The sequence below is a fragment of the Homarus americanus genome, unplaced genomic scaffold (assembly GCF_018991925.1).
Source record: "Homarus americanus isolate GMGI-L3 unplaced genomic scaffold, GMGI_Hamer_2.0 scaffold726, whole genome shotgun sequence".
NCBI classification, from domain to species: domain Eukaryota; kingdom Metazoa; phylum Arthropoda; class Malacostraca; order Decapoda; family Nephropidae; genus Homarus; species Homarus americanus.
This window is the reverse complement of record NW_024742580.1, coordinates 431,523-446,163: the sequence shown is the minus strand read 5'-3', so window position 1 is coordinate 446,163 and position 14,641 is coordinate 431,523. Positions and strand designations below refer to the sequence as shown.

Below are 14,641 nucleotides of genomic sequence, written 5' to 3'. Positions count from 1 at the left end.
TTTTGTTCTACTACCCTAAAATACTACTACTACTACTACAATTATATTATTCGAAGTCATTATCAAGATACTCGAGAATGGTGATACACGCTGAAACAGATAAACAAAACACTAAGAAATTTAGCAACAGAGAGAAATAAAATGAAAAACATTACCGCCAACGAAGACTTTTAATAACAACAACAACATCCATGAGTACGGAAATAGGCCAGAGTTGTATCACTGGACGGTACCTATCCACAGACTTCCACTGCCTTTAACCTCCCTTGTTAGATGTGTAAGAGACAGAGAACATATGAGTAAACATGAGAAATACTGCGATGAAAGACACTCATTCAAATAACATGAACAACTGAATAAACTAAAGTGATTAAAAGAGTTTGGTTCACTGATACCGGGAGTGTAGTGACCATCTAATGTAAGACCTGACTGGTAGCGCGGGAGAAAAATTCAGTCAGTTAGGAAGCCAGTCAGAAAGTTAGTCAGAACATTCAGCCAGTCAGTGAAACAGGAGTGGCTTTTATATAGCTGACTGAAGCACGTAATCAACAATATGAAATAAATACACAAATGACTACAAAGTAAATAATGCCTTGTTGAGAGACGCATATGTGTGAGCGTTGAGAGGATTGACATTCAACTTGTAAATTCTTAATGAACTAGTGTAATGACTAAGCATGTTACCTGCCTAAAGACCTTACCTGTTGAAGCGTAGTGATAACATTATGACGTCAACGATTCTAGAACTGTTATGTAATTCAGAATAATAAAGAAAGTGGACCATCTGAATCCTGAGCTCACATGCATGATATCTATTAGAGAACCCCAAATACACCTAACACCCTGAATCCCGAACCCCCCCCCGAACCTCCGAACCCCTGATGGAATTGAATTAGTATACTAGAAACAAATGACAAACAAAAGAACTTAGCACAGCACTGAGAAAATGAATGAAATATCTGATTTCTGTGTTTTGGTATTTTTGTGGCAGAAGAAATATTGAGAAGCAAGTTAATGTTGTTTCCAATAAGACGTTTGTCAATATCACCTCCAGGGCATACACACACACACACACACACACACCTCGTGAACAAATACCGCCATGTAAAGTGTTCACTGGAGAGGGGCGGCCCTAACAAGTTGTCAACATTGTTCCACTATTTTTTTATTATTATTATTATTATTATTATTATTATTATTATTATTATTATTATTATTATTTAATAAATCTTTTTATTTTCCATTCTTGTTTTTCTTGTTCTAATTGTTATCTAATTACTGTTAAAACCAACCATGTCACTGACAACAAAAACATCGCTTACAACAACATCAACATCACTACCAACAACAACAACATCACTACCAACAACAACATCAGTACCACCAACATGAGGGTGAGGGAGGCAGTAATTTCACGCTCTCTGGTCACCTGGGTAGGACAAGTCTCCACCATGATTTAAAATGTAGAGTTGAGTGCCTCGCCCTCCCGCCTCAAGCCACATTCTCAAAGGCTCGAACGACAAAATTTTCCACTTACTGGAGATGTGAGAACGTAACTAACTGACTTACTTAACACACGGTAAAATGTTGTATTCTAAGACGCTCCCCAGGCAAAATTTTCACTTTCTCTCTATTGAAGGCGAGAAAACGAAAGCAAATGCAAAAGAAAAAATAGTGAGTTTTTTTTTTTTGCTGGACTCTTTGCCGAATTAAGTTACAACGAAAATTTGGATTCTAAAAGACTTCACGAGGCAGCTTAAATTTTCAACTGGTTTGTGATATGAGAGGGAGTGTTTATGCCCCACTTAAGCTTCGATACAAGATAGATTCTCAAAGATTTATATTATGTTTTTTTTCTTCAGTAACAAGAGATGTTTCACTTAAGTTACGAGTCTCTCTCTGTCTTTCTGTTTCTCTTCATCTATCTTTTTCTTCCACCTCTCTCTCTCTCTCTCTCTCTCTCTCTCTCTCTCTCTCTCTCTCTCTCTCTCTCTCTCTCTCTCTCCCCTTCTCTATCTATTTCTCTGTCAGTCTATCTATTTGTCTTTGTTCTTTCTCTTTTCATCTCTCTATTTCTCCCTCTCTGTCTCTGTGTCTGTCTCTCTCTCTCTCTGAACTAAATGGATGCACACACACACACACACACACACACACACAGGAAAAACCACACTGGAAATAAAAACACCAAAATTAAATAAAGGAAAAAATACCGGGAAAAAACACAGGAACATTCCCACCTGCCACAGAAAACCTTTACGGGAAAATATTCAGAAAAAACCTACAGGGAAAAAAGTAAACTGGGAAAACCTTGGATTCACGGACGCACGGATTGAACAAACGTACGAATACTCACGGACACACACTCACTGACAAAGGACTCACGGCTACAAGAATTCACGGAATTATGAACTCAAGGACACATGAACTCACGGAATTACGGACTCACGGACGCACGGAAGGCAAGTAAAAACGGACATAAATAAGTTACAAGGTTGCGAGGAAGTCCCGGATATGTTCACCTTCTGGGGGGGGGGGATGAGTGGCAGAAACTCCAGGGCGGGAAGGAAGGGTTGGGTTACGTGGAGAGGAAGCTGCTTCACTAACTTTGGGATGAGTGATATGTAACTTTATGATGTCACAAGGCGGGTGTGTGTGTGTGTGTGTGTGTGTGTGTGTGTGTGTGTAGGTCAATACACACTTACAGATAACCACACACATACATACACGCACAGACACACACACGCACATACACACACAGAAGTTAAACTATACCTTATCCTTCCTGATCCCTCTCTAAGCACACCTTATCATCCCTGATCCCTCTTTAAACACACCTTATCCTCCCTGATCCCTCTCTAAACACACCTTATCCTCCCTGATCCCTCTCTAAACATACCTTATCCTCCCTGATCCCTCTCTAAACACACCTTATCCTCCCTGATCCCTCTGTAAACATACCTTATCCTCCCTGATCCCTCTCTAAACACACCTTATCCTCCCTGATCCCTCTCACATCTCCACTCATCCTCCCTCTCCTCCTGTGTGGTACTGACAGTGACATACAGAGGTGGGTGGGTACAAGGGTATGCATCTCAGGTAAACATGACAGCTGGTAGTGATTAAGTACCCCGGTATTATTAACACACCTGTATCAGAGTGACTTACCTGCGGTCATATTTGGCTTTTGTGAGTTATAGGTGAGGTGAGGTGAGGTGAGATGAGGTGAGGTGAGGTGAGGTGAGGTGAGGTGAGGTGCTTAAAGTTGGTACGATATTGTTTTGTGGTGTGTGCGTGCGTGTGTGTGTGTGTTTATAGGACGAAAAATCAGTGTCATGTCATATTTAATCCACTCAACTAACGTTTTGATATACACACACACACACACACACACACACACACACACAAGACAAGACAAAAATCTAATTACACATACCCCGTTCCCTCTCACCTCCACACCCTCCCTCCTCACCCCCTCCCTCTCATTCATGTCATTCCCTTCCCCTCCCTTCCGTTCCTTCCCTCTCCCCTCCTTGTCCGTCACTTCCCTCTCCCTCTCATTCCTCCCCTCTCCCCACCTTTCCATCACATCCTCCTCCCTCTCGTTTCTCCCTACCCCTCCTCTTCCTCTCTTTCTTCCCTCCTCCCCCATCTCTCCTTCACGCCCTTCCTGTCCCCCAACGCAATGGTTTTCGATGAAGATTGGATTCCAGCTTGGTCTTCCATGGTCGACGAGAAAGAGAGTGACGTGTTGTATTCAAAACAGAAGTTAACACACTCCTACTGAACACCTTTCACTACTTTCTCTAATTTGTCTTGTGAATTTAGTTATATATATTTTTCTTTTTTAGTTTAGAGTAAATTTACAAGCCTGTCAGCGGAGAACGAGATGCAAAAGTTTGGTAATAGAATTTGTGGTTGTGAGCGAGGGTGAGAGTGGCCATGTTGCAGGAGGTGGCTTGCGTCACAAAGAGTTGTAATCTGCGTCACCTAGATGCCTGATTTACGTCACATAAGTTATTGTTACTGCATAATGATCATTATAACAATAATAAAAATTATTATATTCAATGTAATTTATTATCATTATCACTATATAGTAAATGTTCTTGTTGTTATTATTATTATTGTTGTATAACACACTAGGGTCAGCAGTAGAGACGGGGTAGACACATCTCACTGAGGGAGGAAAGACAACATGATGTATTTCTCGGTGACGACAGGTTGCAGGATGAGTGAGGAGTGCAATGGCAGGGTTGCAAAAGTTCAATTAAAAAGATTTAGCCAGGGATCATAAGGCTTCGTTGCTAATTGATTGCGTGCGGAGCGATTTTGCTTTTAAACACAGAAACTCCATTTTGCCTTTTCCGATGTTGCGTTTGTGTTGTGCGTTAGACGAGTGCCTTGGTTAGGTTAGGTTAGATTGTTTTATTATCAAGTAACATAACCTGGGATGCCTAATCTTCTCATAATGCCACTATATCTAGAGGAGAACAGGTCATCCATCCATGTCTTCTACTGTCCCAAATAAGACGCGTCATTTTTCACCTCACTGTCTCAGAAACACCTTAATGGAGTCTGGTGGCGTAAACACGTCGTCAAAGTTCATTTCCTGGCTTTTTTATTCTCCTTTAAAATGCTTAAAGGAAAAAAAATACAAGGATAAAATAAAGGTAAAAATAATACATTAAAACTCACTGGATTTTCCCCGTCTGCCATTCTCTGTCTTCTACCAGTTTCTGTAATTTATTTTTATATATAATTTTAGTGGGTTTCTGTCTCAGTGAAAGTGAGTTTATTTTCATAGTTTTCCTTCCTGTGTCCTGCACCTGATGAGGTCGCCCCCCCCCCACACCACAGCCCCCAAGGATAATGAGACACTTAATAGGATTCCTACGTAGGAGTGGAGTCCAATTTTTACGCTAAGATTCTTCGTTTGTCTAATAGGGGTCTTTAATAGACTTCCCACGTAGGAGGAGACGCCACGTGTTTACACAGGCGAGTCTTCTTCTATGTGATGATATTAACTCTCTCCTACACTCTTAGTTTGTCTCGTAATATCAATACACTTCCAACGTAAGTTAAATCTCCCTTATTTACAAGAACATTATTTCCCACTAAGGATCCTGATAGTATACGAAGTCTCTTGCTTTATCTGATGACGTCCTAAATACGATTCCTAGATTCCTACGTAGACAAGGAGTCCCATTTTTACATCAACTTTCTTCTCGGGTGCAAAAGCGTCCCGATAGGGAATTCAAGTGAAGGAATGAACTCGTATTTTTTATGTGCATATTCTCAGGGGAGACCATGATAACCTGGTCACATATACGGCGAGTGTTGTAGCTGAGGAGACTTACCTTACAACATTTCCGTTGGTGACGAGAAATATACCAACATTACTATTATGTTTGTTTCAGTGTCCTCTCTCTCTCTCTCTCTCTCTCTCTCTCTCTCTCTCTCTCCTCCCTTAACAAGATTTCTCACCGTCTCTCTCCCGTGTCCTCTGGGTACCGTCAGGAGGCCGTCTCTCCTCCGCCCTCCGGTTCTATTCAGCAGGAGGAACACGTTGGCTTACGGGTCATTTGTGGTGAAGAGAAGCCACTTGTTCACCCCCATCCACCGTGAAATGTGGCGGATCACTTAATTGCTTCAGGATGTGGTGAGCCGCTGTCACTAGTGGTCGTCCTTGTTACTTGGGGTCGTGTAGTGGTCGCCCTTGTTACTTGGGGTCGTGTAATGGTCGTCCTTGTTACTTGGGGTCGTGTAATGCTCCACCTTGTTACCAGGAGTCGTGTAGTGGTTGTCCTTGTTACTTGGGGTCGTGTAGTGGTCGTCCTTGTTACTTGGGGTCGTGTAATGCTCCACCTTGTTACCAGGAGTCGTGTAGTGGGTCGTCCTTGTTACTTGAGGTCGTGTAGTGGTCGCCCCCCCTTGTTACTTGGGGTCGTGTAATGCTCCACCTTGTTACCAGGAGTCGTGTAGTGGAGTCGTGCTTGTTACTTGGGGTCGTGTAGTGGTCGCCCTTGTTACTTGAGGTCGTGTAATGCTCCACCTTGTTACCAGGAGTCGTGTAGTGGTTGTCCTTGTTACTTGGGGTCGTGTAGTGGTCGTCCTTGTTACTTGGGGTCGTGTAATGCTCCACCTTGTTACCAGGAGTCGTGTAGTGGTTGTCCTTGTTACTTGGGGTCGTGTAGTGGTCGTCCTTGTTACTTGCGTCATTAGTGGTCGTCCTTGTTACTTGGGGTCGTGTAATGCTCCACCTTGTTACCAGGAGTCGTGTAGTGGTTAATCCTTGTTACTTAGGGTCGTGTAGTGGTCGTCCTTGTTACTTAGGTCGTGTAGTGGTCGTCCTTGTTACTTAGGGTCGTGTAATGCTCCACCTTGTTACCAGGAGTCGATGTAGTGGTCGTCCTTGTTATCCAGGGTGATGCCTTGATGGTCGTACTTGTTATCTGGGGTCGTGTGGTGGTCGTCCTTGTTACTTGGGGGTCGTGTAATGCTCCGCGTACCAAGGGGTCGTAGAGTGGTCGTTCTTGTTGTATCCGGGGGTTGTGTATTGGTCGTCTTTATTTGGGGTCCGTGTAGTGGTCGTCCTTGTTACCAGGAGACGTGATGTGGTGGTCGTCCTTGTTACTTGGGGTCGTGTAGTGGTCGTCCTTTGTTATCTGAGACCGTGTAGTGGTCGTCCTTGTTACCAGGAGTCGATGTAGTGGTCGTCCTTGTTATCCGGGGTTGTGTAGTGGTCATCCTTGTTATCTGGGGTCGTGTAGTGGTCGTCCTTGTTACCAGGAGTCGTGTAGTGGTCGTCCTTGTTACCAGGAGTCGTGTAGTGGTCGTCCTTGTTATCCGGGGTTGTGTAGTGGTCATCCTTGTTATCTGGGGTCGTCCTTGTTACCAGGAGTCGTGTAGTGGTCGTTCTTGTTACCTGGGGTCGTGTAGTGATCGTCCTTATTACCTGGGGTCGTGGCACCAATTCCCTTATGGTGTAACGTTGAAATAATTTCTTTATTTTGGTCAAGGATTTAAAAAACAAGTGTCCCCTGAGCTCGGTTGGTCTCCACGGGAAGAGTCGCCTCGTGGGCCACAACTAAACATACAAGTATTTTACCAAGAGTTTAGCGCTAGTTTACTATAAGAGAAGTTTTTTCTGTGAAAGAGCACTTCAAGTGTTTCCCTTGAGGTTGTACTCGTACATGCGTTATTCTTTAAGTGCTCGTGAAGGAGTTTTCTTAAAAAAAAATGGAAACAAAGATGTGGTATAACTTTGTTCAGAGTTTTTGTAAAAAATAGTTTTCTTTTAAAGTAGATGACTATAAGTCGAATGCTGTACTTGTAGGAAGGTGCTATTCTGAGAGCCTTGGGAGGAACTTCTACTGCGATAAAAGGTTAACGAGTTTCTTGTAAGAATGGTGGTTTAACTAAGATGGCGGCCATAATCCTTCCTGGATGGTTGGTTTACCCCTAAAGCCATGGATCACCAGCCACTTTTTTCTGGCAAGTAACATTTTTCCTCAGAGGACTTAAAGACTTCCACTTGAGGCTATCAATGGTCGACCCTTTGAACGTCACTGTTAATTTTTTTTAGGCTGAAAAAATAAATAACTTCATGAAGAGTTTTTTAAAAGTTTGTGGTAAAAGTAGTTTGAATTTACATTTTACTATTAGAGTCCTCATAAACGTACAGATGTTTTCTTCTTAGCGTTTTAGCCAACGAGTTACAGTAAGAGTGACAGGAAAAATAGACGTTTTTGCCAACAGGTTCTAGTAAAAGTAATAATTTTCAGAGATAAAAAAAATCGCAAGGGGGCGGGGCGGCAGGTACTGCACTAGATCGCCTTCACTTCTCCAACTTGTAAAGCTGGGTGTAAGTGGAAGTACTCCGGGATCGAACCAGTGACAATTGAGACAGTAATCAAGCGCTGTATTCACTCGGCCGCCGCACTCCATGTTCAAGATATAAACACACTCTAAATATGCCTCTTGATCTTGTAGACGTGTGGAACTCCTGGTTACTGTGTTCTCCCTAAATCAAGCAGCACAAAACTTCATGTCTTTAAATTTTCCAACAGGGACACATCTTGGTGAGCAAACAACAAAACTACTCCAGTCTCTCCGTGCACTATTCATTCACACAAAAAATGGATGATTCTCCAAAAGAAAACTTGTCCTGAGGGTCGGAAAGGAAAAATAGTTACATTTTACCGAAAGTTTCTCAAAAGGTTTGAGTAAATGTGATGGATTTTAAGAGACGGAGGTTTTCAGTGTCCGTCTTAACGTTCTTCCCGAAAGGTATGGTCCAGTAGTCACCCCTCAGGAAACACTCATAGTCTTACTGATGTCCTCCTTCAAGGCGTATACGAGTGTGTCTTCTGTGTACCGTAGGTGTTACCATATAGGTTTAGATACGGCCCAAATTTATATATATATACAGAGCGTCTCAAAAAACATACACACTGCCTTACATACTTCGCGAAGATGGCGTTGCATTAGGTGTGTAAGCTGTGGCTGTGGAGTCCAGTAAGCGGGGTCAGCTGCACCACAAAACTGATGGTTGACAGTTCAGTAATGAGGTCGTGTTGGTAAACGTGACGTCATTCTCTTGTTTTCTCGTTTGTGTTTTGTTGTGTCTTCATGCAGAGGTGTGCCAAGTGTCTTGAGGAAGAACTCTCAAAAAGTAGTAGATATTTTCAATCTACCGTAACTCTACCTGCCTCTCTCCCTCTCTCACAGCTACACTCCCCCTCTCTTCACCGCAGCTGTTAAGAATATTTCAAAAGTATTGTTAAAAACTTGGTTCAGAGAGACGACCTCATACATGATGATATATCTGGCGGCTGACACAGTGCCACAGCCTCCACCACAGTGCCAGACTCCTCTACCACAGTGCCAGAGTCTCCACCACTACCACATCACCACACAGCCTCGGACGTACCATATTTGCATAAAACTTTTATTGATCAAATTTACATTCAGTTTTGCCTCTTTTTCATCTATATATTTTGTACCTTCTTTGTCACTTTGGTGTTATAGGGTGTGTGTGTGTGTGTGTGTGTGTGTGTGTGTGTGTGTGTGTGTGTGTGTGTGTGTGTGTGTGTGTGTGTGTGTGTGTGTGTGTGTGTGTGTGTGTGTGTGTGTGTGTGTGTGTGGGTGTGTGTGTGCGTGTGTGTGGGTGTGTGTGTGTGGGTGGTCAGTGCCTCCATCACTAACCATGAACTCCTCACCACATGAGAGATAGACCTTGACCACTGGATAATGTATTAAAAAGAAGTTATTACAATATGAATTTAATTATATACTAAACACACACAGAGACGACCCCTCCCTCCTGATATGGTGGAGATAATGTTGGTGGTGTGTTGTTGGAGGGTGAGAGGTGAGGGAAGTGGTGGTGTGTTGTTGATAAGAGAGGTGGAGGGAAGTGGTGTGTGTTGTTGGTGGGGCAGGGGTGAGGAAGTGGTGGTGTGTTGTTGGTGGGTGAGAGGTGAGGGAAGTGGTGGTGTGTTGTTGGAGGGTGAGAGGTGAGGGAAGTGGTGGTGTGTTGTTGGTGGGTGAGAGGTGAGGTGTGAGGGAAGTGGTGGTGTGTTGTTGGTGGGTGAGAGGTGAGGTGTGAGGGAAGTGGTGGCTGGGCAGAATGTAGTGAGGCTTAAGTTCTCATTACTATTGACTACTGTTGAATTACGGTAGACCTTCAAGCTGTGGGAGCAGGTGAGGAGAGGGTGGCTGGGGCTAATTGGTAGTGTGGGGGCTACACAGGGCTGGGGCTAACTGGTAGTGTGGGGGCTACATAGGACTGAGGGTAACTGATATAATGTGGGGCTACACGGATTAAAGCACTGTTGTGTGGAGGCTACACAGGGCTGAAGCTAACTGGTAGCGTGGGGGTACACAGGGCTGGGACTAACTGGTAGTGTGGGGCTACACAGGGTTGGGACTAACTGGTAGTGTGGGCCAACAGGGCTGGGAATTCAACTGGCAGTGTGGGGCTACACAGGGTTGGGACCAGTAGTGGGGCTACACAGGGTTGGGACTAACTGGTAGTGTGGGGCTACATGGTGGCTGGGGCTAACTGGTGTGGGGGGCTACACAGGGTTGGGGCTAACTGGTAGTGTGGGGGCTACATACACACCTCAGCATGTCACTCCAACACCCAACCCAGTACATATCTTATTTTCTTTACTCTTATCACCCCAGAGTCTCCCTGTGTGGATAATACCTCCCCTTTCTCCTCGTGCACATAGTCTTCACACACACACACACACACACACACACACTCACACACACACACTCACTATAACCCAATATGTCCATCCCTTTTACCTTTCATGTATTTCTCTTCGTTCCTCTCACACATTGTGGTGGGGGAAGTGGACACAGACCTCAGTAGCCTCCCATTCCCTGGGTTTAATTTCCTATAACAAGATTTTCCTCACCTGCTGACTCTTTCAAACACACAAGGGAGGTCACGGTCATTAGTAAACACACAAGGGAGGTCACGGTCATTAGTAAACATACAAGGGAGGTCACGGTCATTAGTAAACACACAAGGGAGGTCAGGGTCATTAGTAAACACACAAGGGAGGTCACGGTCATTAGTAAACACACAAGGGAGGTCACGGTAATTAGTAAACACACAAGGGAGGTCACGGTCATTAGTAAACACACAAGGAAGGTCACGGTCATTAGTAAACACACAAGGGAGGTCACGGTCATTAGTAAACACACAAGGGAGGTCACGGTCATTAGTAAACACACAAGGAAGGTCACGGTCATTAGTAAACACACAAGGAAGGTCACGGTCATTAGTAAACACACAAGGAAGGTCAGGGTCATTAGTAAACACACAAGGGAGGTCACAGTCATTGCATATTCACAAATCTCGCCATATTTTTTTTTAATTAATCTTTTTTATCTCGAAGTATTTTTGAAAGCCAGATATTGACAGTGTGTGTTCGGTGTTGACTATCTGAAGGTCGACATGATGTTCTCAGACTTTTATTTCCAACATGATGTGAGTTCACACACACACACACATATACATATCTGATATCCTGGTCACCTGAATCGACTTTATCTTGTGTTGTGATGAACTAGGGCTTTTATTATATGAGTAAGTGTTCTGACAATGGGAGATACAGTATATCTGTTTGACTCACTTAGTATATCATGGTGTGTGTGTGTGTGTGTGTGTGTGTGTGTGTGTGTGTGTGTGTGTGTGTGTGTGTGTGTGTGTGTGTGTGAGTGTATGTGTGTTTACTGACCAACTGTTCACAATATTAGGTAGGACTGGACACGGCAAGAGATTAAATATGTACAAAATATATATTCATATTTTATAATTAATTAATCTATAACCATATTTGCTTTTGATTTCACCTTCAATTTATAATTTACAAATGTGTGTCATGATTCATATAATATAAATGATGTAATATATGAATGAATTATATATATATATATATATATATATATATATATATATATATATATATATATATATATATATATATATATATATATTTGTTTTTTTTCCTGTAAAATTAACTTGTGCTAATTATTCTCGCATCTTTTGTTTAGTATTTAGAAGAATAACAACAAGAATATCATGTTTGTAGGCAATATCCTGCCTGTCATTCCCTGTCTTACCTCTACCATCATGTTAGTAGGTAATATCCTGTCTGTCATTCCCTACCTCACCTCTACCATCATGTCAGTAGGTAATATCCTGCCTGTCATTCCCTGCCTCACCTCTACCATCATGTTAGTAGGTAATATCCTGCCTGTCATTCCCTGCCTCACCTCTACCATCATGTTAGTAGATAATATCCTGCCTGTCATTCCCTGTCTTACCTCTACCATCATGTTAGTAGGTAATATCCTGCCTGTCATTCCCTGCCTCACCTCTACCATCATGTTAGTAGGTAATATCCTGCCTGTCATTCCCTACCTCATCTCTACCATCATGTTAATAGGTAATATCCTGTCTGTCATTCCCTGCCTCACCTCTACCATCATGTTAATAGGTAATATCCTGTCTGTCATTCCCTACCTCACCTCTACCATCATGTTAGTAGATAATATCCCGTCTGTCATTCCCTGCTTCACCTTTACCATCATGTTAGTAGATAATATCCTGCCAGCCAGGACTTGTCACCTCCGCTATACAAAGTGAGTCAGGAAGGTTCAATTCGTTATAAAGCTTCATGTTAGGCTCGAGTCATCCCTCACTCCCTCCTGTCACCCCGCGTTAGGCTCGAGTCATCCCTCACTCCCTCCTGTCACCACGTGTTAGGCTCGAGTCATCCCTCACTCCCCCTCCTGTCACCCCGTGCTAGGCCTGAGTCATCCCTCACTCCTCCTGTCACCCCTGTGTTAGCCCTCCCGAGTCATCCCCTCACCCCTCCTATCACCCAAAGGGCTCCAGCCATCCCTCACCTCCTGTCACCACGTGCCAGCTCCCCGAGTCATCCCTCACCTCCTGTCACCACGTGAGGTCGAAATATCCTCACTCTCCTGTCACCCTGTGTTAGGGCCTGCAGTCATCCTCACCTCCTATCGCCCACTGTTAGGCTCGAGCTCATCCCTCACTCCCTCCTGTCACCACGTGTTAGGCTCGAGTCATCCTCACCTCCTGTCACCCCTGTTAGGCTCGAGCTAACTCACCTCCTGTCACCCTGTGTTAGGGCCTGAGTCATCCTCACTCTCTCCTATCCCCCCGTGTTAGGCTCGAGTCATCCCTCACTCCCTCCTATCACCCCGTGTTAGGCTCCAGTCATCCCTCACTCCCTCATGTCACCACGTGTTAGGCTCGAGTCATCCCTCACTCCCTCCTGTCACCACGTGTTAGGCTCGAGTCATCCCTCACTCCCTCCTGTCACCCCGTGTTAGGCTCGAGTCATCCCTCACTCCCTCCTGTCACCCTGTGTTAGGCTCGAGTCATCCCTCACTCCCTCCTGTCACCACGTGTTAGGCTCGAGTCATCCCTCACTCCCTCCTGTCACCCACCTAATGGTTCACAGTTCATCTCCTACAGACGACTTTCTCCTCTCATGCTTCACTAGCTGTCATCTTCACTATGTTGTCTGAAGCCTGAGTCTCATAACAATACTGTACTGAGGCCAAAATATGTTGTTTTTCTTCAGTTAACTAAAACACTTTCTTGTTTACAGATCAATATTGTTGTTCTTGTCGTTTACAATCATATTTACGTTATTTTTGTAAATTTAGTGAAGGGAGAATGATTTACTTGTCTATATGATACACTGGAAGGTTAAAGGTAGATGAAATAATTAAGGAAGTTAGCAGTTGGGGTTTATAAAGGTCATGTTAGGTCACTAGTTGTAAGTAACGTCACGAGGTAAACCCTGACTCTCACTCTAATGGCAGATCGTTTCCGTCTGTCGCAGTGATGGATGTTGTTGTGGGCGAGACGCACCCGGGGGTTATACTACCAGCCTGTGACGCACCAGGGGGTTATACTACCAGCCTGTGACGCACCCGGGGGTTATACTACCAGCCTGTGACGCCCCCGGGGGTTATATCAGACATTCCCCGGTTATACTACCAGCTTGTGATACCAACGCTAGACAAGCCAGTCTCTTTCTTCTCAGCCAAATCTCTAACACCTTCACCAGCCTCGGCTGTGTCTCGCCTCACGAGTCTCCCGCCAACTATCTCAACAATTCCTCCCTCCGGCCGTGCCGTCACGTCATCAGAGCGCCTTCCTTCCCCGCCAGGTGTCAGGTCACTCACGCGTGTTCCAGTCCTCAACAGTACCAGTGTGACGGTCACTCTTTAACACCTTCACCTCCTGCAGTCCTCAACAGTACCAGTGTGACGGTCACTCTTTAACACCTTCACCTCCTGCAGTCCTCAACAGTACCAGTGCGACGGTCACTCTTTAACACCTTCACCTCCTGCAGTTCTCAACAGAACCAGTGTGACGGTCACTCTTTAACACCTTCACCTCCTGCAGTCCTCAACAGTACCAGTGTGACGGTCACTCTTTAACACCTTCACCCCCTGCAGTCCTCAACAGTACCAGTGTGACGGTCACTCTTTAACACCTTCACCTCCTGCAGTCCTCAACAGTACCAGTGTGGCGGTCACTCTTTAACACCTTCACCTCCTCCAGTCCTCAACAGTACCAGTGTGACGGTCACTCTTTAACACCTTCACCTCCTTCAGTCCTCAACAGTTCTCATGTGGCGCTGTGGCATTACTCGTGTAGCTAGTAGAGGGAACTGGTTGATAGAGCTGTCTCCTAGTACTTGTTTTTGCCAGTATTCATATTAATATTCTAAACAGAGACAACATATATTTTGATTTCTGTAATATGATAAATAACGTTACTTATAGAAAGAAAAAAAACTTTGAAGAAGAGACAACGAAAAAAAAAAAAGACGAGGATTTGACCAAAAAGAGAAAGACAAAATTAACAGAAATTGTCTTTAAACTGTCGTAGTGTTATAATGAGTTAGGTTAAGAATGGAGAGGAGGATAATGATGGAGGTGGTAAGGAGGACATTGTACTGAGAGTTGAACTAGAAGACAGAGACACCTGACTGAGACGCCTTCAAGAAACGAACCCAAAGAAAAGGAAGAGAAGTTAGAGGTTGAAGTGATGATGGTATACATGTCCAGG

At 44.1% G+C, this 14,641-nt stretch overlaps 1 protein-coding gene across 1 annotated transcript; it reads right to left on the bottom strand.

Moving 5' to 3' along the window:
• Positions 1–5,673: 5,673 nt before the first annotated feature.
• Positions 5,674–7,947, bottom strand: LOC121876956 (acidic repeat-containing protein-like). The gene is made up of 4 exons (XM_042382544.1): positions 7,851–7,947; positions 6,696–6,876; positions 5,969–6,260; positions 5,674–5,865 (listed from the first exon to the last, which is right to left on the bottom strand). The coding sequence occupies exons 1-4, from the start codon at positions 7,945–7,947 to the stop codon at positions 5,674–5,676; spliced, it is 762 nt and encodes a 253-aa protein (XP_042238478.1).
• Between the last annotated feature and the right edge of the window lie 6,694 nt (positions 7,948–14,641).

What these genes read in the sequence shown, in the direction of transcription:
- LOC121876956 (XM_042382544.1), bottom strand. Translation starts at nt 7,947, where the DNA reads ATGGAGTGCGGCGGCCGAGTGAATACAGCGCTTGATTACTGTCTCAAT. An exon ending in ACTTACACCCAGCTTTACAA is followed by an intron (nt 6,877 to 7,850) that starts GTTGGAGAAGTG and finishes GGACGACCCCAG; the next exon opens with ATAACAAGGATGACCACTAC. An exon ending in GACCACTACATCGACTCCTG is followed by an intron (nt 6,261 to 6,695) that starts GTAACAAGGACG and finishes CCTGGTAACAAG; the next exon opens with GTGGAGCATTACACGACCCC.